At 42.8% G+C, this 27,303-nt stretch overlaps 2 protein-coding genes across 2 annotated transcripts in view; both read right to left on the bottom strand.

The window, feature by feature from the left end:
- Window positions 1-27,085, bottom strand: part of Ptprt (protein tyrosine phosphatase receptor type T) — a 783,865-nt gene extending 756,780 nt beyond the window's left edge. Inside the window, exon 1 of the mRNA XM_035446780.1 lies at window positions 26,973-27,085. Within this exon, the coding sequence (XP_035302671.1) occupies window positions 26,973-26,997 (25 nt within the window). The 5' untranslated portion in view covers window positions 26,998-27,085. The remainder of the gene's footprint in view (window positions 1-26,972) is intronic.
- Window positions 9,419-9,868, bottom strand: LOC113836502 (cytochrome b5 type B-like). The gene has a single exon (XM_035446781.1). It carries the CDS (start codon window positions 9,860-9,862, stop codon window positions 9,419-9,421), a length of 444 nt encoding a protein of 147 aa, XP_035302672.1. The 5' UTR covers window positions 9,863-9,868.
- Window positions 27,086-27,303: the final 218 nt, after the last annotated feature.

Raw genomic sequence — 27,303 nt, 5'->3', positions numbered from 1 at the left:
TCCCATTAATAGGAAAGCAAACTAAGGCAGAACCTAAAAGGGCTGAACAGACACCAAGGGTGATAGAAGTCTCAGTAAATTAACCTAGTCCTAGGAGAGTTCTTGTGAAAACTACCCTAGACAAGACAAGGGTCAAAGCCAAGGCTTCATGGATAAGGGGACTCACTGGAGATTCTCTAACACATAGTCAAGCAGAGAGCCTTTTCTCCCCGTACCCACCCAAATCCAGGTCTGTATGCTGTTGGCTTACTAAATGCATGTCATGTTAAACTAAACATCTACCCTAAGAGAAGCTGCACTGAAATTGAACATAGGTTTAAGGTTCTTGCCTTTGGTCCTCCTGGAGCTGAAATGCAGAAGAAGATGCCAGAATCATGCCCAAGGGATTCAAGGTAGAGAATGAAAGCGAAAAGATACAGGAGCACCAAATTAACTAAGAACACACAGAACCATTCTCTTAGGGCTTTACAGGCAAATCATCCCGAGGAAGCCTCGAAGCCATCCTGGGAAGCAAGCTGATTCATTCTGCAGTGCCATCGCTAGAGCAGAATTCTGGGAAATCAAGGTCACAGACCCAGAACTTGTCACTCTGTTCTTATCTTTGATCATTTCCTTGCAATACAGTTTCAAGAATAAATTTTGTGGCCACAGATATACATAGTTCATGTTTCTGACAGATGTTGAATTGTCTTCTCTGAATAGTGTACCAATGTATCTTATACTGACAGTATTTCTCAGAAGTCTCACCAACACAGAATCTGTCTAATGGATCATTTGTCTTTCTTTTATTGATTTGTAAAAGCTCTTTCCTTATTCATGGTATCAATCATTTGTTTTATATAAATATAAAACATATATATAATATATATATATATATATATATATATATTTGTATCAGGACTCGTTTGATGTAGGCCTTTTCATCTTATTTACTTTTTAGGGATAAATACTTATCATTATTGCTACTTTTCTCCTCAGAAAACTGTTCTGATGTAGGATGTCCTTCTGTATGCTGTGACTATGTTTTTTCTTTTATTGGTTGATGAATAAAGCTGTTTCAGCCAATAGGCAGTCAGAATTTAACTAGCCAGGAAATCTGAACAAAGAGACAGGAAGGCAGAGTGAGGAGAAACCATGTAGCCACTGTGGAGGCCAGATGCAAGGGTAAGCAACAGCCAGATAGTGATGCATGGATTAGTAGAAGTTGATTAATTTGTGTGTGAGAGAGAGAAAGCTAGCTAGTAATAAGCCTAAGTCATTGGCCAAATAATTATAAATATATATTAAGTCTCTGAGTGGTTATCTTCTAAGCATCTGCAGGAACCCAGTGGGTAGAGAAAATTCAGTCCAAGTAGAACTGGAGGGATGGAGAAATTCACCCTCTATACTGTCCTAATATTAAAATTATTTAAGCATTCACTTCTGCACCACATTCCATACAGAATTAAACATTTTACAATTAAATAGAACTTATTCCAATCTTCTGAAATACACTTTGATAGTGAACTTGAAAAATCTATCCCTACTTACTTCACACCTCGATGTAGATGAGTTTTCATGCTGATTTATCACACTTATTGGAAGTGTCAAGGATATCTATAATACACGTGTACATTGTCTATCACACACACACACACACACACACACACACACACACACACACACACACACACACACCGAGTCATATAAGGATGTCCATGTCTCTTTATGGGAGATATTCTGTTTTCTCGAAGTAGGGATCTTCTCCACTGTTGTCTCCCAACATCTGTCTGGTCATATGTACTCATTTATTTTTTTCCTAGATAAACTAAACAATCCATTTTCAACCCTGATCATTAGTTGCCACTGTAATCCACTTTAAATAACACCTAAACCAACAAGATTTAAAATAGGAAGTCTTTGTCAAGGAATGAGACATATCTGTTTCATCATTAGTTTTTCCCGTTTTGCTCTTCAGCCTCCTTAGAAAGTTGCTACATAGTTCCTGAGTTTCTTTAGCTTTCTACTCTTTTGATGCCTTCATAAGATTAGACATTTTAGATTATTTTTATAACTGGTTATTATCAAGGTTGAGGAAATTGTTGATTTTTGTATGATTATTCCCTGACTAGCTGCCCTGTTGGACTCTTTTATTGGGTTGTAACAGTTTTTCACTTATTTCTCTTGAGTTTTTGGTGAATAATAATATCCTCTGCAAATAACAACTTTATGTCTCCCATAATTACACTTTCCATTCAATGGCCAGAAATCCCTTCATGAATGTTAAATAACTTTAATGCTCATAAGCATCCCACTTTTAGGATATGGGTTGTTGGTTTGGAATAGTCATGTTCCATCACATTAAAGGAAATAGCTTTTTATGTCTTTTCAGGATGCTAATTACCCTCTGTTCTCCCACCAGCACCCTCCCCATCAGTGTCCCTGCATGTCAATCCAGATAGTATCTCTACCCTGCTCTGTACCTAAGAGGGCAACCTCTTTAGACTTCATCTCCAGGCATCATGCATCAAAGTGGCCAAAGGCAAGCACTGACAGAAGAAAACTGTGTGTGTGTGTGTGTGTGTGTGTGTGTGTGTGTGTGTGTCTGTGTGTGTGTGTGTCTGTGTGTGTGTGTGTCTGTGTCTGTGTGTCTGTGTGTCTGTGTGTCTGTGTGTGTGTGTCTGTGTGTCTGTGTGTCTGTGTCTGTGTGTGTGTGTGTGTGTGTGTCTGTGTGTCTGTGTGTCTGTGTGTCTGTGTGTGTGTCTGTGTGTCTGTGTGTCTGTGTCTGTCTGTGTGTCTGTGTGTGTGTCTGTGTGTGTGTGTGTGTGTGTGTGTGTCTGTGTGTCTGTGTGTGTGTGTCTGTGTGTGTGTGTGTCTGTGTGTCTGTGTGTCTGTGTGTCTGTGTGTCTGTGTGTGTGTGTGTGTGTGTCTGTGTGTCTGTGTCTGTGTGTCTGTGTCTGTGTGTCTGTGTCTGTGTGTCTGTGTGTCTGTGTGTCTGTGTGTCTGTGTGTCTGTGTTCTCCATAGTCCAAGCAGTCCCCTACTGACATTCCCTGCCTTGCCTCTTAGGCTCTTCACTGCGTTCAGCCACTTGTCCTTAGCTTCCTTATTAAGTCACATAATCCGACTTCTACCAAATTCATTACACTCCATTTACATCATTCATCAATCACACACTTCACTCAAAAGTTCCTAGATTGATAAATTAGGACTTATTGTTGACTCCTTTTCAAACATCAACAATGTAAAATTAACCAAAATATTTTCTCCTTTGTAATATGACTGAAACAATTAGCTATTCATGCATTCATTGAAGAAAACAGTTTGAGTACCTACTATGTGTCAGTTGCTACAGTAACATGGAGATCAGAATTGAAAACAATGAGCTAGAGAGATAGCTCGGTTGATTATATCCTATGAACCCCTGAGGACTTGAGTTCAATACCTAAGTAAAAAAAGTCAGGCACAGAGGCATGCACTTGTAATCTTAGCAACAGGGAGGAAAGCCTGGTAGAACTCTGCAGTCCACTGGCCAGTCAAGCCTCACCTAAGTGGTGAGCCCCCAAGTTTCAGTGAAACACTTGGCCTTAAGAAATCAAGGTAGATTACACCTGAAGACTGACGGCTAAGGTTGAACTCTGGTCTCAATTTACTTGGTGTAAACTCATGAATACATGTATACACACACACTTGGAAACAACATGAAACAAGACAGAAATGCTCTCCATCCCCCCTCTGTTCTCTTAGGGAAAACAGATACTCAAGCAAATAAATATATAAAACACCTAAGCCTCATGGTGGTGACCAGAAAGTGTTTGAAAACCAGAGAACACATAAGCTAAAAGGATGGCCAGAGAATACTTCTCACAGCCAATGACACAGTTAAGTTTAAAGATAGCTAGGGAAAAGCCTTCCATAAGTACCAAGTCCCCAAGACAGCAAACAGCAGGTGTGGCTGAAGGTCTAACAGGGTGACCCCTACAGGGAGTATGTAGAAAGGTATGGGTAACCAGGAAGCAAAGACAGATCCACACAGCTCAACAGAAGGAAGTATGAGCCCTTTGAAATTTTTAGCAGCTGCATTTTTAAAAGTTAAAAAGTTAATTTTATTACACTTTATTTATCTCATCAGAATCCAGAAGCCCATGCAAACAGAAAATCCTCTGGTGCCCTAGTCCCTTATAGAAAATAGTGTCCTGCTGGTTAAAAAACTGACACACACCCCTAAATATTTGGCTACTGTTTCTGTAATAACTCTTTGTGCTCCAGTATGTACTTTATCCTTTGAGCACATCTCATTTGGACTAGCCACATTTTAAGTGCTCGATGACCACTTATGGCTGGTGGCCTCTGTCATGACAACAAGAAGCTAGATGTTGTTCCTCAGGCAGGGGTGGCAAGTGAGTGACTAACAGGGAAGGGAAGTCTGGGATTTATCTCTCTCACTCCCATCAAAATGTGGGGCATAAAGTAAGTGTTCAATAAGTACTCGCCGTATGGAATAAACTACAGAATGGATCCATGGATCTTAAAGCAGAGACACTCACCAAAATTATTTCAGTACCTTCTTTAGGAACTGGGCCCATCCTGGGTCCTCAGGCAAAGGAAGGCACTGGGGTCTACTTGTTGAGGATCCTTTCATGGGGCTGTTCAGGGCAATTGCTGCCATGGCCAGGCACTTGGCACAGCTGCTCTCTTAATTCAGAAAGACCACGTTGCACCATATGCCAGGGAGCAGGAGGAAGGGAGCCCATTAGCATTCATTGTAGGCAGCTTTTCATTTGGAAAAGCACCTCGAATGTGCCGATCCACATTGCTTTGCTTCATTTTTCAACATTCATGTGTGTAATTGCATTTATTTTTCTCGTCAAGACTGCAAAACAAGTGATAATTTACTATATTACAGCCCATATCGGCTGGGTTTGCAGCCACAACAACTTTAATCTGCCCTCCCAGGGGCTGGGTGGGTAAGCAGGGGGTGGTCTTTTCAGAAAGCATTACAGTTCTTTGACTCAGGAAGTTTGGAACCAGCTGTTCTTGAAGGTCACATTAACAGCAGCAACAAGAAATGCCTAGAGAGACAGAGTTCTTCAAACCTGATCACTACTCTCTCCTCATACAGGAGCAGCATGAGGCAGACAGATGTTTCCAATCTTACATCACCAGAGAAGAGATTGGAGTACAAAATGCTGGTTCGTTGCTCTGTTATTCATGATAATAGGTTCATGAACCCCAGAACTGTGGCTAAAGCCTAAATGCATGTGACATAAAGCCTCTAATGACATGATTTGGGTAAGACATGGATGGCTGAGAAAGTTGACACAATCTAAGCACTCAGCCTACCCTTGTGTCCAGGGCAGTTGGGCCCATTCAGGTGACCTGCTTGCTCAAGTCTACCACAGAAGTTCAGCTTTCAGGAAGGACCTGGAGAAAGCATGCACACCATGGGTGGGGAGTTGATCCAGGTTCAGGTCTAAAAGACAAGTGAGCTATTTTGTTTAGTGGTTTGTATGCTGAGACGAGGTCTGACTACATAGACGAGGCCAATCCTGAATTTGTGATCTTGCTGCTTCAGAGTCTGGAATGCAGGGATTGAAGGCATGAGCTGCCATGCCTGGCTACGCTACTGGTCTTCTCCTAAATTTATTTTCCAAGTAATATTATAGTAGCAGGTATGTCAGGGGTTCAGGGTGCAGGAAGACCTTTATCTCTGCCTTCCAGGACCTTTAAAGGGAATTAAACTCCACACTGAAGCTGATTCCCCTCCCCAGTAATGACCCAGGGCTTGGGAAAGCTGGTGCTGCATTGATTCATTTAGGTGAGCTAAACACACCATGCAAAGCCTCAGATCTCAGGTGCAGACAATTGCCAACATGCAACTTGACATTTCTGGTCCTCTTTGGGGCAAACACCAGGAGATCAGTCATTGCTGTAGAGTCCAAAAGGCCAAGTGTCGATCTATGTTCAGGGAGTCTCTTCAGATACCTGGCCAGCCATTCTAGTTTACAGGAGCTATTTCCAACTGTTTCTGCTTCCTTTCTGCAGGACCAGCACCCCTCGACTACATGTGGACTCTAAAATAGCAATGTCTGGCCATCTTGAGGCCTGCTGCTGAACCTCACTAAACAAGTACACAAACAGCCTCTTGTCACCAGTGGTATAAGGGAACTATGCAGTCCAAAGGGTGTGACAGCCCATAGTCACCACCTAACACATATCAATATGCATACAAAGAGAGAAAGTGGTGGGGATGAGCTTAATCCAGAGGATAGGTGGATATAGCAGACCAAGGGAAGTCCAGCTCTGAGATAGGCCAGCACTTGGAGATTACAGAGATTCCCCCATGGGTCCACACACCCAGCACTTTGTTCTAGGTTGACCCTTGTGCTGTTCAATCCCACTGCTTCCAGTTTTAAAACTTTCTCTTCAAGATTTTAGTAAACCCCAAGCCAAAGAAGGCAGTCAACAGTTAGTTACTCAAGGCCCTCCAGGTGACTCCTCTGGCCATGGTGCCCGTAAATATCACATGGGAAGATGCCCCTGGTAACCCTCCTGAAAGTCAACTACATAGAGAATCCAGGGCAAATGTTGGTAACTTTTTATTTTAATTGAAAGAAGGATTTTTAAATCTAGGCAAATAATCTTTCTGTTTTTATTTTCCACATTATAAAGTCTAAAACTGTGTGTAAATTTTTTTTAAAAAAATCAGGTTTCTAATGTAATTTTGTTTGAAGTAGCTAAATACTGGTGCTAAGTGCAACCTATCTTTTAATTATCACTACCACCCTCCAGAAAAGAGCAATGAGAATTCTTTTACAAAGACTGGGCTATGTTTAGAATGAGTCTCTGGCCCCATCTACACACCTTCACATGCAAGTGAGACTCCCCTCATTTTGTGGAGATGCCATAAAGTCCTTGATTGCCAAACATCATACAACAGCAGAATTGCTTCACAGACCCCATGTAATAACAAAAATACAAGAATGCTGTATTTTAACCTACTTAATTTCCCTTCACTGTGCAGGGCCCAAAGAGGCTAAACATCTGGCTCTAGGCTACCCTGAATCTCAGGAGCTCATCAGAGTAAGGACCCAGGCCATTTCTAAATAAATAATTCTATTGGGCTAACTGTATTCAACTGTTACACACTGCATCTATAGGATTTTTTTTCATTTTGAAAAACTAAAATCCTGTCTCCACTTGCTACGGCTTGAATGCACATGTCCCTCAAAACCAACATGTAGAAAGTTTAATGCTAACGTATGAACATCAAGAGGTGACACAGTCACTAAGTCATGAGGGTCAAGTCCTCATGCATGGAATGAGTGACCCTAAGTACTGGAGAGACCTAAGTAGGACCATTTATCATTTGTCATGTGAGAACACAGTCTTTGCTATACCATGTTAGAGGCAAAGTGTGACTCTTCTGCGAGGACCGTGGCCTTGCACTCCATAGCCTCTGGGACTATGAGAAATAAACTTCTACTATTTACAAACTAGTCCCTCCCAGACTCCTGCTTTTGCTGCATCAACACAATACTTAATGGCATCTCCTTTCCCTTCTCTCCCAGTGGCAGCAATCAGAAACCTATTTTCTGTTTTTATTATTCTTTCTATTCTAGAAATTCCATTGTGTGTTTTTATATCTGAAATGTCCCCCATAGGCAAGAGTCTTAAAAGCTTAGTCCCTAAATAGTGGTGCTACTTGGGAGAGTTAGAGAACATTTTAGAAAGTGGGACCTCGCTGGAAGAAGAAGGTCACTAGAGGACACCTTTAAAGGTTACATGCAGTCCCCACTTCCTGTCTTGCTATCTGCTTCCTGGATGTGAACAGCTTTCACCACATGTTCCCACCACCACACCTTCCGGGTCACAAAGAATTGAACCCTGGGAAACTGCCAATCAAAATAAACCCTGCCCCCCCTTAAGTTGTTTCATTTGGATTTTTGTACTAGTGAAATTAAAAAAAAATTAACCAATACACAAAATTTGTAGCAGGGAAATGAACAACCAAATATGACCATGTGGCTTTGGTATTTGTGTCCTTAGAGCTGCTGTAGAATTCAGGGAAGGTTGGAGGTGAGGGGTTAGAAAGTTCTAGAGTGTTTAAGAGGAGCTTAACAGGAGTTCTGCTGTGAGTGTATGAGACCAGAAGCCAACAGAATTACAGATAATACAGACAATATTCATGAGTGTGTGTGTGTGTGTGTGTGTGTGTGTGTGTGTGTGTGTGTGTGTGATATGTTCATGGACTGTTGTGGTTAAAATCAGAGGGACACAAAACAAGGCAGAAAGTCATGGATAAGGGAAAAGGACTTGTATAGAAGAGGGAGAAATACCAGGGGCAAGAGGGAGATAAGAAAAGATGGGGGGTCAGAGTAGATAGAACGTACTCTATACATGTATGAAATTATAAATAATAAATTTAACCAATAAAATGTCTATTAATGACAGAAAAGAAGCCATCTTGACTTTATCCACCCAGGTGCTGATGGCTGTTTTAGTTGGCCCTGCCTCTTGGCTATTATGAATGGTACTACTGAGAGGAACATGAAAGCATGCTGTCTCTTCAAGCTCCTGCTGTGTTTCTTTAGGAAACAGCTCAAAATGGGATTGCTGGATCATATGTGGCTCTCTTTTTTTAATTTTTTGTATGTTTTTAAAATTATATTTGTTTAGTGTGTGCTTGTGCCTCTGTGTGTTATGTTTCAATGTGTGTACCTGTGTGTATATACAGGTGTCTGTGTGTACATTAGGGCCATACCAAACATGTGAAGGTCAGAGGGCAACTTTTGGGAATTGGTCCTCTCCTTCTACCATGTGTGTACAGGGAATCAAATTCAGGTCATCAGGCTTCACAGCAATTGCTTTTACCCAATAATCTATCTTGCTTCCCCTTACTTTAATAATCATAAATAGAATCACTTGGCAGCTGTGTTTTAAATAAGACAGGCATATCTTAACTTCATGAAAACCCTTTATGATAAATGACAAAATTAAATCAGAATTAAAAAAATAAATTTACTTAAAAGCAAAATGGGGAAAAGATTCAAAATTAGAGTACTGTTCCCTTAAATATACCTAATGTGAACCCAGTATATCAGAAATCATATACTGTCCCCAAAGGCCATGTCTCTACAACACAGGAACTCTAATCATTGACATAAGCTCTGAAATGTAGGAACGAGTGGAAGCCAGTGAGAAGAAACCCTGGCAAGGACACAACATAGGTGCTTTGGGCATCAGGCTCTGGCTGGTGAAGGACCCTGGTCCTAGATTGAAGGAGGATAGATATGTAGTCAAACATCTTGGCTCCAAGCGGCGTGGGGGGTGGAGGGAAACTGGCAGGATTCAAGGAGGAAGCATTGCTGCAGCCTCCAAATTAAGTCTCAACTTCTCAATCCCAGGAGCATGTGCTCCCACACTTCAGCATGGTCTCCTCAGGAGGATTTGTTGTCTGCCATGAAGTGACGACACAAGAAACCTACAAGAATAGCGCCCACAAGGGGGAGAATGCAATATGCCCAGCAACTTTTGCATGTACTTCTTTTTGAAGGATCTTTGTTACCACCTTTTTTAGGTTTAAGGTCACTGGGATGAGCATCACCAATGTAGTACTGCTTCAGCATTTCCCTAGCATCAGGGGAGTGGCCAACATCTTCAAAGCTTTCAGTTGCATCAGCACCAGCTTGTATCAGCAAAACCTCTTCCCCACCAGGATGCTCGCTGAGGAAGCGGATAATATCGTAGACCCGCCCGTGGATCACCATCCACATCTCCTCCGCGGAGTTTTGCTTTGCCACCTCCTCCCACCAGTAGTACGTGATGGAGGGGTCGCAGCCCTGGCCATTCCCGCCACTGCTGCTGGCCTCCGAGGTCGCCATTGGGTTCGAGACCCTCTCTGGTGGCTCTCTTTTCACCTTCTTGTTTTCCCCAGTGGCTGTGCCCTTTTACATCCCCACCGACAGCACAATGGTTACAACTCCTATAAACCCACACCATTAGTCTTGCACTACTTTCAATTGTTTTGATTCTCATTTTATAGGAGCCATCCAAGTAAATATAAGGTAATGCTTTGTTGTCATTTGGATTTAAATTTATCTAATTATTTGTGATACTGAAAATCTTTTCATACGCTTGTTGCTAATTGTATGTTTTCCTTGGAGAACCATCTGTTCAAGGTCTTTGCCCTTCTTTTAAGCAATGCCTTGTTAAGTTGTTGAGCTGTAAGTAGTGACCATATTTTCCACCCACACATAATCTAGTTAGCTGTAGTTCCATGTTTTTGATATCATCTCTTATTCATTTGCTGTCCTATCAAGAAAAGCCTCTGGCCCAAGTCATGAAACTTCCTCCCATATATTCTTGAAGTCTCATAACCCAATGTTTTATAGGTAGGTCTCTAATGCATTTTAGTTAATGTGTGTGTGTGTGTGTGTGTGTGTGTGTGTGTGTGTGTGTGTGTGTGGCATAAGATAAGGGTTCCATGTTCTTCTTGCCCATGTGGAAGTCCGCTTATCCAACACCAATTATTGAAGAAATTGCCCTTCCCCATTGCACAGTTTTGACTTCCTGTGGAAGACCACTGACGACATATATGTTGGTTTCAAAGGTATTTTAGCCATCTGATGCCTTCTACAAAACCCATTCCTGACATAAATAACTAAGGTAGCTTCCATTTTCTTACCTAATTCCAAACTGATGGGTTTAACAGGCTTCCATGCTCCAACAGCTCAGGCTTTAGAAATTTCTTAGTGCCAAAAGTCTTCCTTTAACTTTAGAAACTCCGATACTGTTTAAGGGCACAGTATGTTCTGGCTTTCCCCAAGCTTTTATAAGTTGTTTTACTGATGATAAATAATGCTTTGAATTCTGAGAGAGTATAACTTGGATTTCTTAATGAGAAACACAATATTTAGGAAAGAAAGTCATTTTTAGAATATATCAGCAGATTTGAGGAAGGTTTAAAGTACAGTTGCTTCCCCAATAGGAAGCTAGCATTGAGTGGTGGTAAAACTATGTGACAGAAGATATTTTCAGAAAAATAGGGTAATCTTCTATAGGTTGAGACCTTTCCATGTGACCCAGGCTGGGCTTGAACTCATGATACAGACCAAACTGGTCTCAAATTCTCAGTCCTTCCATTGCTGCTTCTTAGATGCTAGAGTTATAGATACACCTCAACAATATCAAAATGGGATAAATTCTATCAATGAAATGCATCACTGCTAATAAGTACTGTCCTGGGCAAATAAATTCTGAAGATGTCTTCTGTCCTTCCTGTGGCACATAGTAGACGCCTGTTGCTGGGAACATAGTCAGTGCCTTGTGCTCACCTAGGGGATTCATCTTAATGGGCAAGCTTCAGTTCTCAGGGACAGATTGTCTCTAAGGTATTTGGTCTCCACACACTCATGAAGACAAATTCTCCTGTCAGAGAATCAGAGGTACCTGTCCTGCCTGACTGATGGACGACAGATGGATGGATGGGTGAGGGCTGCAGGATTTTTCAGTGTTTTGTTTTACACAGGAAACACTGAATTACTCTACTTAAGGTGCCCCATTTTCTTAATCCCTAAGTTACAAATCAAAGAATGCCAGACCAGAAGAATTTGACTTCTGTTTTTATTCCTAATGGTAAATAAGGCACAGAGAGGGGTGGTGCATGTCAAAATTTGCAGAGCAGGTTAACAGCAAAGTTAGGACTAAATCCAGGCTATTTATACAGAAACAGTAATAGGAAGTACAAAAAAATCTGCTTACTGGCTCTAGAGAGTTGCAGAGCAAGATAAATACTACAGACATTTCCTTCTCTCTTTCACAGAATGTCAAGGCTAAATGAAAGATCTGCAGCATACACATAAATTCCCATGTGCATGCAGGCGTGTGCGCGTGCTCATGTGCACACACATGTACACACACACACATACACAAATGCATGCAAGAAGAATACAACTAAAAGGTTCTGAGGGATGTCCAGATCACTTGGTAGGGAAACTGAGAACTAGAGAGTGAGAAAGGCACAGCATAGCAGCAACAGAAATCTTAGGTCTTTGTGCAGAAAGTGTGAGTCTTGGGAGGCATCAGTAGGAGTCAATGACTCATCAGTAGGAGTCATTGGCTTTGGTTCCACTCATGTCTGTTCTTTGTCCCTTTTGTGACTGAGGATAAGATATTTAATTTCTCTGTACCTCAGTTTTCCCATTTGTGAAAGAAGTATCACAAGAGTAACTAAGCAACATGGGGCTTCTATAATCCACGCAGAAGACACATTTAAAGAGCCGAGCATATAGTAAATGCTCAATGCACACCAGCTGTTACAATCATCAGAGAGAAACATCCTCATGGGCAGAAGAGCAGCTGGCACAATAAATTCTGACAATTCATGGCAGGACTGGCCAAAAGAAATATAAGAACCACCCATGGAATTTTAAATATTCCAGTTGCCATTTTACCAAGCCCCAAATATCTAAAATCACGTTAACACACAATCAATGTGAGAAATAGCACATAAAACGTTTTAAGTCCTCTTTTGATGATGAACCCTTTGAAACATGTGATAGATATAGATATAGATATAGATATATCATATTTCAAGGACTTAGTTGCCCATGTGGCTGTGACTACCAGATTCAATGCACAGGTCTAGGATAGCCCCAAATGAGAAGACAATCGACTATTGGATTTTCCAGGTTGTTGGACTTGGTTTTATAGAGATGTCTCAGCCATCTTATTTTCACTAAATCTAAAGAAACTACTCTATTTGTACTAAATGATTTTCTTTTCTTACCAAATCTCTGAGTATGTGCAATGATAATTCAAGTCACTATCACATCCAAAGCCTGAGAAAAACTGCCTCCTTGTTAGGAAAGACAGGGCATACACTTGGAAAGGAAGTGTTAACTCAGAAGAATCCTGGCCACTGGAGTTGCAGTCCTGTCACATGAGCAGTCTCTAAGAACAACGCCTAACCCAGGGCAGATGTCACGAGGACTAGAAGGATGCTCAGTCATGGCTGCCTTCAGGCTGTCCTGAGAACAATGCAATCAAAGCAGCAGGAGACAGAAGAGCCCAGTTAAGGTTATCTCTCCCTCTCCCTCGTCCTGTTCAGGGAGTTTCTGGGATATAGCTGCTTCCATGATGCTGGCACTGAGCACAAGTTAAGCTCATCATGCACACATTTCCACCTTGACAGACTCAGCAAACTCCACAAACTGGCAGAATCAACCCTAACCATTAGAACAGACTTAACCGTTCTTGGAATAAAGTACTTGCTGTGTGCAAGTACGAGGAGCTGAGTTCCAATCCCTAGCACCCATGTAAAAATCTGGTTATGCAGCTTGTGTTTTTAACCCCAGGGATGGTAATGGGGACAGGAGGACCCCTAGAGCTCACAGATCAGCTAACATAACTGAATTGATGAGATTCAGGTTCAGTGAAAGACCTTGTCTCAAAAAATAAAGGTGGAACGCAATTGATAAAAGACAACCCGTGTCAGCCTCTGGCCTCCACACAGAAGTGAACTCACATTACATATGCAGATACCCAATAAGAAATGCACAGACCACACACACACACACACACACACACATACACACACACACACACACACACACTCATTCATTCATTTTAATGTAAAAAAGAAAAGTTTAAGTAAACCATTCTTCTTCCTATTTCCCAGTGAGAAGCCCACAAAAAATTTAAATTAATATATAAAGTTTTAGATGTATAAATTAATTGCACCTCTATTTTATACTTATTATTTAATTATAAATATTTAAAAAAACATAATTGAAACTATGCAGAGTTGTGCTCACCTGTAATCCCAACACTCAGAAGACCAAGGCAGAATTCTGAACAAAAGGCCAGCCTGAGCTACATGGGATAATTCATCCCAAAACAACCATAACAAAAACACATCTCATAAAGTTACTTATTGGTTGAAAAACTAATAGTGGTTCAAAATATCTGGAGTCAGAATTCAGAGACTCAAATCCCAGCTCCTCTATACCAAGTATTTCAGGGAATTAGTTAAAGTCCCCTCATCTATAAAATAAGAGTAATAATATTCAGCTCACTGTGTTGTCAGGATATTAAATACTAAACACACAAAAAACCTTAGGCTATTACTCAACAAGTAGTTTACACATCTAGGGGAGAATGCTGCTTGCTGCAGTCTCAACATTTGTAATATTCTTTTTTAAATTTTTATTTTTTATTTCATATGAATGGGTGTTCTGACTGTATATATGTCTGTTTGCCATGTACCTTGTAGCCAGAGATGCCAGGAGAGGGTGTCAGGTGCCCTGGAACTGAAGTTACAGATGGCTGTGGGTTGCCATGTGGGTGCCATGTCTTCTGGAAGAGCAGCCTTAACTGTTGAGCATCTGCCATGTCCTGATTATTAAATTCCTTCTTCAAACTGTCCATAGGCATGCTAGACAGAAGTGTCTATGGCTAGAATATCCATGGCATGTGCACATCACTTCTAATTCTGATTCTTCAGTCTCAGTGAACTCCCTGCTGCTTTAACAAACACCAGAGATGAATGAGCTTATACAGGGGACAGGCGCATTTGGGGTCAGAGTTTTGGAGGTTTCCACCTGTATAATAAATTGTTCCTGTTGCCTCTGGGCTTACAGTGAGGCAGCATGTCTGGCATAAAGAGGCAAAACCTTGCATCCCAGGAAGCTAAAAGGAAAGGAGGAAGAGGAAGACAAAGAGGAAGAGATGGAGGAAGAAAAAGAGGAGGTGGTGGAGAAGAAAAAGGGGAGGAGGAAACAGGAGAAGGGAGGGATGATGACTGAGGTCCCACTAGCCCCTTCAAGGACAGGCCTCCAACACCCTAAGTCCTCTTCCTAGCAGTTCCCTATTGTAGTTTCCATCAACTCCCATGAATGGCACACTGAGGACTAGACCTTGAACACATAACCTGTGAAGGAAACTGAAGCTCAAAAGTATCCCACATACTGCTGAGCATGTGACACATCTGGAATCCAGGTACGATGTTACTAGAAACTCAAGTATTAAAACAGCCACCCGTACATATATGTTAGAGCACATGTGTTATCCTGTTTATCGAGCAGATGTGCATTCTGATCACTACAGGATGCTTTCTTACTGTTTGAAGCAATCCTTAGGACACTTGTTTATAACAGCAGCTAACAGCCATTATTACACAGTCATATCCTCTGCCTTCAATTACTAAACCTGCCTTCAATTTCCAGCCCAGTTTTTCTACCAATTCTGCAATCCCTATAAACATCCCAAACTAGCACTGATTGGGGTCATCACAGGCTAATGCAGTTTTCCCAATTAATTGTGGAGTCCCAGGTACATGGGAGACCATCTCAGAAGATGAGATGCTTCGTAAGCATTTTTCTGAGAGCCGTCTGAGACAAGGGCTCTGTTTTCTGTTTGAATGTGTTAGAAGCCTGGTGCCTTTATGCATTGCTCCTCTGCTGACACTTCTAGTGTACTAGTAAATAAACCTAGCACCCTAGCACACAAGTAAATAGATGGCTCATCTACACAGTGGGGTACCAGGCCATCTTGTAAGGTAAAAACCTGGATCTGAATACAGCAGTGGGAGAAGAGATGGACCGCAGACCAGCCAGGGGACTGCAGAAGTAGTCAGAATCTGTGTCCTCAGGAGGCAGAGGCTGTGCCTACCCACACTTCCTGAAGACTAATCCTCGCTCAAGCACATGCTGGCAGGGACTCTGGACAAGCCATTTAAGCTATCTGTGCCTGACTCTCCGCATTTTTAAGATGTAGGCAATGATAAGTACTTAAGAAGAATATTTTAGGGATTACATTGGTGAATGTCCTTAATCTGCTTAGGATAGCACCCTGCCGCAAGATAAACCACTATATAAGGACAATTACTATAATCTATACAATATGTATGCATGTATCTATGTGTGCATAATTACTATACGTCTAAGCTCTCTCTGTATTCTCTTCATTTTCTGCCATTTTTCCTCCTCTTCTCCCTCCTTCGCTCTTTTCTCCTTTCTCTTTCAACACATGTCACTCTGTTAATAGTGACATTTGGGTTAACTGAGACAAGAATAAGAAAGAATTAACACATATGTACAAACCAGTCATTTTTAAAAGGATTAATATACAATATTTTATCATTAATGGGGGAAGAAAAATGGAAAAGAAACTGAATGGAAATCTAGGAAGATGTAGTTTTGAAACCATCAGTAGTGACATTAGGAGTGATTGAGGACATATAAAGACACAAATCTTCTACCAGAAAGCCCCTCCCAAATTCTGCTCCCCAACACTGTGTTTGGCTCACTTTAGCATGAAGGAAGGGGGTATTCCCAAAATTCTTTTACTTGCTCCAAGGATTGAAGGAACAATGGAAAACAAGCTCCAAAATGACCTTTTCCTTGAACCAGCTCATCATCCTCAGTACAACCTCATCTAGCAAAAAGTACACACCCAGACTGTGTGGGCCACAGGCTGCTGAAAACATAGAAAACATCAGAGCTGAAAACTCTCCTGAAATCACTTCCCCTTGACTCCACTAACAACCCATCACCCATGGAGTCCTTATGTGGAACACCATGCAGGAAACATGAACTTCAGTCCAGGTCTTGAAGAGGCTCTCAGCCCAAGTGAAGAATCAGAGGCAACATGCAGTGATAAAGTCAACAACAGAAGCACAGTGGAGAGAAACATGCTGGGAAGAATCCAGGCAGGCCTCCTAAAAGAGGTGGGTGTAACCAAAAGTCTTCATCCACCCAAGCCCCACTGCCATGTGGGTGCCCAGAATAGCACACAGAGTCTTATATTAGTTTACAATGCTGCTGCCCAATTGACTAGGATTTCTTATATGTTAGCTCAGTCTTAATTATCATAAATCTATATATTTTATAAGACTTATCGAGGACACCAGTGATCTCCTTTTTGTCCCTGCTTATATTCTGAGTCTGCTCACTATGTCATTTCCTGCCTGGATCTCTTTACTGCATTTCCCAGAATCCTCCTTGACTCCCAGCCCCACCTATCTTGCTTTCCTATTGGCCAACATTACTTTATTTATCAACCAACAAGACAAACATATACACAGAAGGACTTCCCCCATGAGGTGGGTTCTGATAGGGCATGGTATATGCTTTAGCCAAATGGCTTAGTAAGTAGGACAAAGACATGATGGTGTGACATGTAGGGTTTGTGATTAAAAAGAAAAGTCAACTGTGACTCTCTTCCTCAAAACTAGGAATTTTCTGGAAGAATACTGCTAAATGTCATAAAGAGAACGAGACCAATCTTTTTAAAAGGCTATAAAATAGTTCTGCCTGGCCAGATAGCAAAAATTCTCCAACATCATTTGGTTCTAACACTATGGTCAGGCACTATACTATCCCATGACACTTTAACTCACAAGTTCTGGATGCTGTCCCAGAACTCCTAGATGAAAAGTCCATAACAGGCAAAGTCCAGATGGCTGCATCCAGGTTACCTGAGAAGCCCTTGGACTGCTAGTTTGTTCTTAAGAATCTAGCTCTATAATTTACCAAGGTTCATTTCAATGAGGGAATTCCTAAAATTATCTACCAAGATGGTCTTCCAAAATGAGACACAGAGGGAAAAAAGGAAGAGGCTGAAAAGGTAGAAGAAGCTGGCCCTTGGGGTGCATGCCAGAGTTTTATCATGAGAACACTCAGGCTAGTGGTAGGGCCCAGTGAGTTAAAGCTTGTTGTGTAAATTTGATGATCTGAGTTCATTTCTCAGAACCCGTAGTAGCAGAAGAAATATGAATCTTGAAACTGTTCCTTAACATGCACACACTCAACATCATTTCTCAAACTTTTCCACAGCAGTGTTTCACAAATGCTTATACACAATAAGTAGCACTGTGAGGAGATGGCTCAGTGGATGACGTGCTTGCTGCATTAGCACAAGACTGGAGTCTCGATCCCCAACACCCATATAACAACAGGCATAGCAGCATCCTATGGTTCTGATACTCACCTATGGGACGTGAGGAAGGGGTAATTGCTAAGCATGCTGGATGACTAGAGTAACCAAATTGGTAAGTTCTAGATTCAGCAAGAGACTCTGCCTCAGCAAATAAAGCAAAGATCAGTGATTGATCCAGAAAGATACCCCATGTCCCTGACCTACACAAACACACACACACACACACACACACACACACACAGGCACACACAATACATGTAAACATATATGCATGTACATATACTCATATGTGCACACATTCATATACACACAACCTACATGCATGCACACACATATGTTCATACGTACACAGCCACACACATACACACATGCATGCATACTCACATGCGTGCACACACACACAAATATACATGCACATTTGCACACACACAATTCATTTGACAATTACATATTAAGTCCCAGCACTATGGTGACAAATACAAGTAAAATGTCAGCCTTGTCTGCAAAATAACCAAACCTACCTTAGTACACAGACCATGAACAAACCTGACATCCATCCAATCAGCTCTAACAATCCCATGATGCTTTGTACAGATGATATCTATCTTGACATGAATAATTCCTTCTAAAACACACTGGAAAGTCGTCTGCATCCATCTAACACCTAAGCCATGAGCTACTACATTTCTCTGAGCACACTGCATCAGCTCCCAACCCCTTTCCTGCTTAGGATTCACACAGCATTTTCCCAACCATGTTTGGCATGTGGATGGTGTTCTTCTCCCATACCTCAAAACTAATGCACAACCATTTTGGTTTTGGAGGTACGTGAGGGAATACAGAAATATATACCATTGAATGCAAGCTTGGTAAGTCCTTGGCAATGAATACACTGGTGTATGTACACAATAGTCCCTTCAATGTGGTTTAGAAGTAAATACGAGGAACTTAAATATGCAATGAGACAGGGTTGTTCTATAAATTGTGGGACAGTCATTGGAATGGAAAACCCTGAAGCTTTTGGAAAACATGATTTGAGAAATATTTAATGATATGGGAAAATGCTTTTCCAAAAGCATACGAGGAAACCTATTTATGTGTATTTGTATGCATGCATGACTTCCACTTTGTTCTCTGTAGCTATGTCTATTGTGCATATTCCTGCATGAATATGCATTGTTTTCACCATCATAAATCACATTGCAAATAGAAATCATTTTAAAAGATACTCAGCTGATGACAGAAACATGCACACAATTTATATTTCACTGCTCAGGATCCCAAGCCTGCCTCCTCTGCCAGGAAGCTCACATGATACTGGACCAGTTACTCAACTCTCTGGGTTGCAGTACACTCCAAAATGAAAATGTGACAATATCTCTGAACTCTCGGGGGAGTTGAAAGTTAGATCAAATGGTGTGTAGGAAAATGCCTAATCTAATTTTTGGGTGGAGTAGGCACAGATTCAATCCCAGCTTCTAGCCTTTCCAATGGCCTTGTTTGAGTCCTTGTGTTGGAAAGGTACCCCAGGTAGAGGAGCCAGGCAGGGTACTGATGTGGGATTGACTGACCTTTAGCTTTCTTACTGACATTACAGCAACTTACCACAAACTTGTAACTGAAGACAAGAGAAACCTATTCTCTCCCAGGTCTGGAGGCCAAAAGTTCAAAATCCAGGTGTTGGCTGAACCATGTTCCCACTAAAGGCTCCAGGAAAGTAGCCTTCTCTACCTTGTCTAGCCCCTACCTTCTCCTGGCCATCATTGGCCTTCCTTGACTAATAGATGCATCTCCCCATTATCTGCCTGTATCTTCATGTGACCTCTTCCCCTGAGTGTCTGTGGGTCTCTGCCCTCATGTGCTGGTTGGGTTTTGTCAGCTTGACACAAACTAGAACAAATCTCAAAACAGGGACCCATGATTAAGAAAATGCCTCCATTAGATTAGCCAATAGGCAAACCTCTGGGGCATTTTCTTAATTACTGATTGCTGTGGGAAGACCCAGTCCATCATAGGTGTTGCCACCCGAGGGCAGGTAGCACTGGGTGGTATAAGAAAGCAAGCTAAGCAAGACATGAGAAGCAAGTCACTAAGCAGGGTTTCCCATGGTTTCTGCTTCAGCTCCTGCCTCCAGATTCTAGCCCTGAGTTCCTCTGCCTTCCCTTATGAAGAACTGAGACATGAGGAGCAGTAAGATAAAGTAAACACTCTGCTATGCAAGTTACTTTGGGTCATGGTATTTTATCCCAGCAATAGAAACACTAACTAAAACCTCCTATCAGTCATATTAAACTGACACCTCTTAATGAAGTCAGGGAAATAAGGACTCCAAATTCTTTCCAAATAAGGTCAAATGCATAAGTAGCAGCATTTAGAATGTCTACATGCCCTCTGAAGAGAGACAGCTCAGGCCATATCTGATGGCAGTCCTTCATAAATATTAGCAGTCAGAGAAAGGTGGCCCGAGAGGTCAAGGGAATGAAGAGGAGCCTGGAGCCATTGTGGAAGCTGTATACACTCCCACAGGAGACAGATGGGTACAAGTGGGCTCCAGGTGTCCCATGTTCTTCCTGGATTATCCTCAGCTCCTGTCCTTTCCAGCATTCTATTCAAGCAACTACTAAGCTTGGTATTTCTTTGTTCTCCCTAGATGTGTGTGGTCCAGAGAGAAGCTACCTAAAGTCAAGGCTGCTTCCTTCTTCCCTTTAGTTTTCAAAAGTCTAAACTTACTGTGGAGAGTTTGTCATGGGCTACAGAAAGGCTAAGACAGAGACTGCATTTGGGGACACTTAAGCAGGGGAGGTAAAAGGTTTCTCATCCTGGAAGAATTCAGAGAAGGACATGCTGGGCCACCCTGCCTTGCAGAAGCAATTAAAGAGGGACAAGCTAAAGACAGGATGTTGAGTAGGCACCAGGGCTGGCTAGACCAGGAAAAGGGCTCCTAGCCTCAGAAGCAGAACCTAAAGGGTGTCTTATTTAGGGTTTGTTTCTATTGCTGCAAAAAGACACTATGACACAGAAACTCTTATAAGGGAAAACATTTCATTGGGGATGACTTACAGTTTTAGAGGTTTAATCCATTGTCATCATGGAGGGAAACATGGTGGCATGGAGGCAGACATGGTGCTGGAGAAGGAGCTGAGAGTTCTACATCTTGATCCATGGGCGGAAGGAGACTGTGTGCCACACTGAGTGTAGCTTGAGCATATGAGACCTCAAAGCCTTCCCCCAGTGACACACTTTTTACAACAAGGCCATACCTCCTAATAGTGCTGCTTCCTATCACCAAGCATTCAAACACATGAGTCTATGGGGGCCATACCTATTCCAATCACAAAAAACGGGTTTAAGAGGACATAGCAGAGGCTTCCTGATGAAATCATAATGACCAACATAAGTCTTAAGATACTCTCAGAATAAATGACTGAAATTTAAGATCTCAGCTCACTGTGGGACTCGAATCAGAGTCAAGGTGACCTAAAGATGAGTGAATATAGAATTTCTTGTACTACAGATGAACAGCCTGAGAGTCAGCCCTACTTCATTCTTGACACCCAAATAATGTCCTATAAACATGGCAAGGAACCTCCTAGCCCTTACCACCTCAGAGGCTAATCTTTGAAAATAACATCAAGAGGCCTGGAAATGTAACTCCCTGAGTAAACCACTTGCTATGCGAGCATGAGGTCCTGAGATGAGCTCTAGAAATGCCATGAAGAACTTCAGGGTATTAGTAAGCACACAGAGGCACTGGGAGGTGGACCAAAGGAATGTCTGAGCTTGCTGTCCAGGTGAAGAGATCCTCTTTAAAAACAAAACAAGGTAGAGAGCAACTGAAGAAGACACCCAAGGTATGCCCACCCAGGCACGTGTACATACACTAGAATAATATCCTGGCATGCGTGTGTGTGTGTGTGTGTGTGTGTGTGTGTGCTCTCTCTGTGTCTCTGCTTCCTGGACACCATGCAATAAGAGATCCTTTGTCTCATACCCTCACTGCCATGGTGTCCCGCTGGACCTACCTCAGGTCCAAAACCACGTTGGTCTAAACCCTAATAAGTGTTTCTTCATTTAAGTTGTTTCTCTTAGGTGTTTTCTTGCAGCTGCTGCAAAGCTAACATTGGGTCCATACAAAGGGATCCGATGAAAGCAAAGAACTGGATGCTACAATTAGACACCTGAAAAACCTCCTTCAGTTGTGCAGTGAGGAAAGGTTTCTAAGGGAAGTTGCATGAACTAAGACTTGAAGAAAATGGCAAAGTGTATAGAAAGACATTCCAGTGAACAGAAGGAACATTTTCAAAGGTCCTATGCCAGGAAAGAATGTGACATGACTGATCACCAGACCAATCAAGGTATCTGGAGCGCTGAAAGGCACTTGAAAAAATATACTAGGTGGCCCAGGACTGGATAGGATCACAGTGTATGAATCACAGTCTACTTAAAGGCCAAGCCGCTAAAGAGATTAAGCTCCAAAATGGCATGATCCGACTCACCCAGGCCAAGTATGACACGGAGCTTGTTGCACAGAGGGGATCAATAAACAGCGAGGGGCATCTGAATAAACAGACTCAAGCTAGATTTCAGTAGAGATGGAAACCACTGGACTACAGAACACGAATAAGATTTCGGCCGCTGCCTGTGAGAACAGTTTCCCTCCTAATCCAAATTCGCTTCCATGCCTCTCAGCCTGCGCAGCACACAGAGCCGTAGAGATCCACAAGCGCCCCATGACAGACTCATTTCAGTGATCACTATCAAATGCCTCTATTAGGAATGCTCAGAAGATTGTATTAGCATGATCCAATATTTACGAAATGACACTCTGCTGTAATAAGGGGTTGAGAAAATTAAGATTAGAAGTAATCATCACGCCTTAGGGAGGGGAGGAGGAGGCAGCCATCTTACCCGTTGCTGCCCAGATCCTTGTTTTTTCTTAGCTGTAAAATGGGAAGGATAATAGGCAGGGGCTGTGATTGGGATTAGCATGTGATCAGGAAGCAGAGTGCCAAAGGCCTTTAAATCGGTGTCCGCACCTTTGTTACTAACCTCTTCAGAAAGTGACACCATCCATGCACCCTTCCAGAACATTGTGCCATGGATGCTCTGTGTGCACACCGCATCCCACAGGTGCTGAAGATGGAGCCATGAACAAGGCTACTGTGGTCCCCAATCACATGGATTTCTTGTCTGAGGATTAGGAACATTAGTCACAATGTGTGTGAGGGAGAAGTGTGCTAAATTTAGAGGGGATCTTTACCAAGTGCCACCCCAGACTGAATGGGAAGAGGAGCAACAGCAGGACAGAGTAGAGGGAAGGGCTCCCCAGGACTGCTGTATGTGAGTTCCTGAGGTGAGAGAGTCAGAATTTTCTGGCAACTGATGGAGCCAATGTGAAGCAAGCATTGGGGAAGCAGAACTGGCGAGGGGGGAAGATGAGGTGGGATAAGCTGCCAGGGTCTTGAGGGGACAGTGGGACTCCATCTTCTCCGAGCAGCAGGAGACCTCAAAGTCCTCAAGACAGAAACTGGAGAGGGATGAAGGGGCAAAGGGGAATGGACAGTCCTATATTCGAGTAGAATCTCTCAGACTTCTGTGTGAACTGGACTCTAGAGAGCCAGAACAAAGGTCTCCAGGTTCCCAGAGGAGAGGCAGAGGTGGTCTGCACCAGAAAATGAGAGTCTAGGCAAAGAAAAAAAAACTGGTAAAACTACAATAGAGCAAGAGCTGGGGAAACATTAGGGTGAAGAGACTAACATACAGGACAGGGGAGAGCAGTATAGCACTGGCTTCTTAATCATTCCAGAGAGCAAGTAGACATGGAAGGGGAAAGGGTGAAGGAAGAGTTCACTTTTAGCTATGCATATTGGTAGACCTTGCAATCCTGTCACTCAGGAGGAAGAAGGAAGATCTTGAGTTCAAGGCTCTCTCAAAAAGAAATAAAGGAAGGAAGGAAGAAGTAGTCACTCATATGCGGATTTTAGACATAGAGTAAGGATTACCAGCCTACAATCCACACTACCAGAGAAGCTAGTAAACAAAGAGGTCCCTAAGAGAGACATACACGGTCCTCTGGAGAAGGGGAAAGGGTCATGATCTCCTGAGCAAATTGGGAGCATGGGAAGAGGGGGGAGGGAGCTAGGAGAATGAGAAGGGGAGAAGAAGAGGGATGCACAGGACATGAGGGAGCAGAAAGATTGAGTCAGGGGAAGAATAGATGCTAACAAGAATGGAGATATCATAATAGAGGCAGACATTTTTGGTTTACAGAGAAATCAGGCACTGTGGAAATCTCTGGAGATCTACAGGGATGGCACCAGCTGGCAATCTGGGCAGCCGAGGAGAGGACGCCTTGGGTGCCCTCCCCTGATGGTGAGATTGATGACAGACTTGTGTGCCATCCTATAGCCTTTATCCAGTGGCAGGTGGAGGTAAGGGCAGACATCCCCAGCTAATCACCGAGCTGAATTGGAGCCCAGGTGCAGAGAGGGATGAGTGGGGAGCACAGGGGTCCGGACCAGGCTGGTGCGGCCCACAGGAACAGCTGACCTGAACATCGGGAAACTCTTGCTCCCTAGACTTATAGCTGGGATACCAGCATGGGACTGATCCAGACCCCAGGAACATGGGTTTCTGTGAGGAGGCCTCGGAAATCTATGGGACCTCCTGTGGGGGTTCAGTACTTGTCCCTGGCATAGGTGTGGACTTTGGGAGCCCATTCCATATAGGGGAATGCTCCCTGAGCCGGGGCGCATGGGGGTGGGCCTAGGCCCTATCCCAGAGGATAAGATAGACTCTGGTGACACCCTATGAAGGGCCTCACCATCCAGGGGGAGCAGAAAGGATATGTGATACATAGGGTTTTAGTTGGGGGGAGATAGTAGGGGAGGACGGGTGGGAGAGGGGAGCTGGGATTGTCATGTGGAGCAATCCTGTTTCTAATTCAAATAAAAAAAAGTTGAAAAAAAGAGAAAGGAAGGAAAGAAGGTAGGAGGGGAGAGGAGGGAGGAAGAGGGAAGGAAGGACAGACTGCAAAAAGGCAAGCCAATTTTGAAAACGTTGGATCCACAAGATGCTATATGATTTTGAGTGAGCTAAAGATATACAGAAAACACATGTGTGTGCATGAATGCACACACACACACACACACACACACACACACACACAGATACATAGAAATGTACACATATATGCACGTACACTCATGTATACACACATTTATACACTGATGCATACATACATGAATGCATGTGTACCCATCACCCATACATACCTGCATACAAATATGTACACACACACACTCACACACACACAGATACACAGCACACACACACACACACACAACACACACACACACACTCACACACACAACACACAACACAACACACACACACAACACACACACACTCACACACACACACACAACACACACACACTCACACACACACACACACACACACACACACACACACACACACACACGCACGCACACGCACTATAAGACCCAGAGTTGATCAGTCTCAAAGATGGCCAGAGAGAGCAAAGAACAATTACAGATGGTGACACACACTATTGATGCCAGCACTCAGGAGGTAGAGGCAGATAGACCTCTATGAATTCAACAGCAGCCTGATCTACATAGAAAGTTCCAGGCCACCCTTGGAATTAATTAATTAATTAATTAAGCAAAAGTGTTTTGAGCTCTTGGGATCCTAATGGGAATAATGACTGGGACACTACAGGAATGATGTCAGCATTACTAAAAATCACAATGAACCAACAGATACAGTTTTCCCATGCTGCCTTAGTCACTAGGATATGTGACAATTGATACCTCTGTTCAGACAAAACAGGATCCCACCTAATCTGAAATTCCCAATTTAGTACCTCAGGCTTGTTTCTTTCTTTCCTTCTGAGATAGCCTTGAACTAAAGATCCTACTGAGGAATAGGATGCATGCCTTAGTAGGAACCATTCAAATCCAGCCAAGGATTTCCTGCTTTGGAGACAAGCTCAAAGTAAGAGAGTTTGCTTCTCCCCTCAGATTCTTCTGATTTTCTTCTCTGTGTCCACTTACTGACATCCCAAAAATCCTCTCCCCAGAGCTGGCCAAGAGGAAACAGCAGTGGGAGTCACAGATGCTGGCATTATCTATGTTCAGATAGAATCTGAAACAATGGTGTTGGAGAAGCTGTCCATGAGGAGAGTACAAAACAAGCCCAAAGAACTCTAGTGCTTAAGGCCAGGTTGAACTAGCAAAGAACAAGGCTGAGCCTCAGGGAGGGACGAGGAACTGGTGGAATATAAGACAGTTTGTGCCCTACATGGAGTCACTATCCAGGAAGTCTCCACAGACAACATCCTCGAATGTCCTATAGCCAATTGGCTTCCCCGCTGTTCAAAAGTACGGTCTTAACTTTCACAGGGATGTAGGACATCCTGGCTTACATCACCTGGCAAACTTGCTGATATGTCCTGCCCGATTCATCAACAATGACAGTGTTCTCATTGAGTATACATATAGCTCCTCCAGGTACATCCCCTAAAATCCAGGAGGTTCACCTCTCACAGGCCTGCCTCATGCAGGCATCCTCCAAGAATGTACATTGCTTAAATAAGCTTGGTATTCTAGATATTAGGACGCTCACCAAAGTGGTGATAATTTAACAGTGGAAATCTCCAGATATATATGAACAACTCATGCTTATGGGGCATAGAGGAAAGGCGTAAACTCATCTCTTTCTAAAATATCATTACTGTCAAACCCCACAGCAAAACTCAGTGATACCCTGTACATAGAGAGAGCTTAAAAATCTCTGAGTAAAACTTAATCCCAAAGGTCTCTGGATCCTGAAGACCTGTAGTGGAAGACTACCACTCCAGTCCAGAGAACTCGCTTAGCCTTGTCTGAACAACTCGAAGGATGGGCAACTCACTATCTATATATTTACCTACTGTTCTCTCACCTCAATCCATAAAAAGGTCCTTCCCCCATGAGCCTCTGAAAAAGTCAGCCACCTCCATCTCAGCCCCAAACATGATGGGTCACATACCTGTGGGCACAGCTGGGTCCAGCATTGGCTTCTCCCACGTGTTAATCTGTTCCCAGGTAAAGCCATTGGTTCCCAGAGCCACACTATACCCACAGTTGCTGTAGTGTTCATCAAAAGAACAGCCACCTGCAGACAAAAAGAGAGATGGGTAAGTATGGCCCCATGCATGAACCTTTGGTTAGTTACCCTTTCCCCATCAGTTCTTGATTTGCAGCTTGAACTGTAAACTCTAGAGAGGTATTGTAGAAAAAATAACCAAACAAAAAAATAATGAAGAAGAAGAAGAGGAGGAGGAGGAAGAGGAGGAGGAGGAGGAGGAGAAGGAGAAGGA

This window comes from Cricetulus griseus, chromosome 6 (genome assembly GCF_003668045.3).
Source record: "Cricetulus griseus strain 17A/GY chromosome 6, alternate assembly CriGri-PICRH-1.0, whole genome shotgun sequence".
NCBI lineage: Eukaryota > Metazoa > Chordata > Mammalia > Rodentia > Cricetidae > Cricetulus > Cricetulus griseus.
This window is presented reverse-complemented; position numbering and strand designations above follow the sequence as displayed.

Excerpts from the sequence above, each read along its gene's own strand:
- LOC113836502 (XM_035446781.1), bottom strand. The coding sequence starts at position 9,862 with ATGGCGACCTCGGAGGCCAGCAGCAGTGGCGGGAATGGCCAGGGCTGC.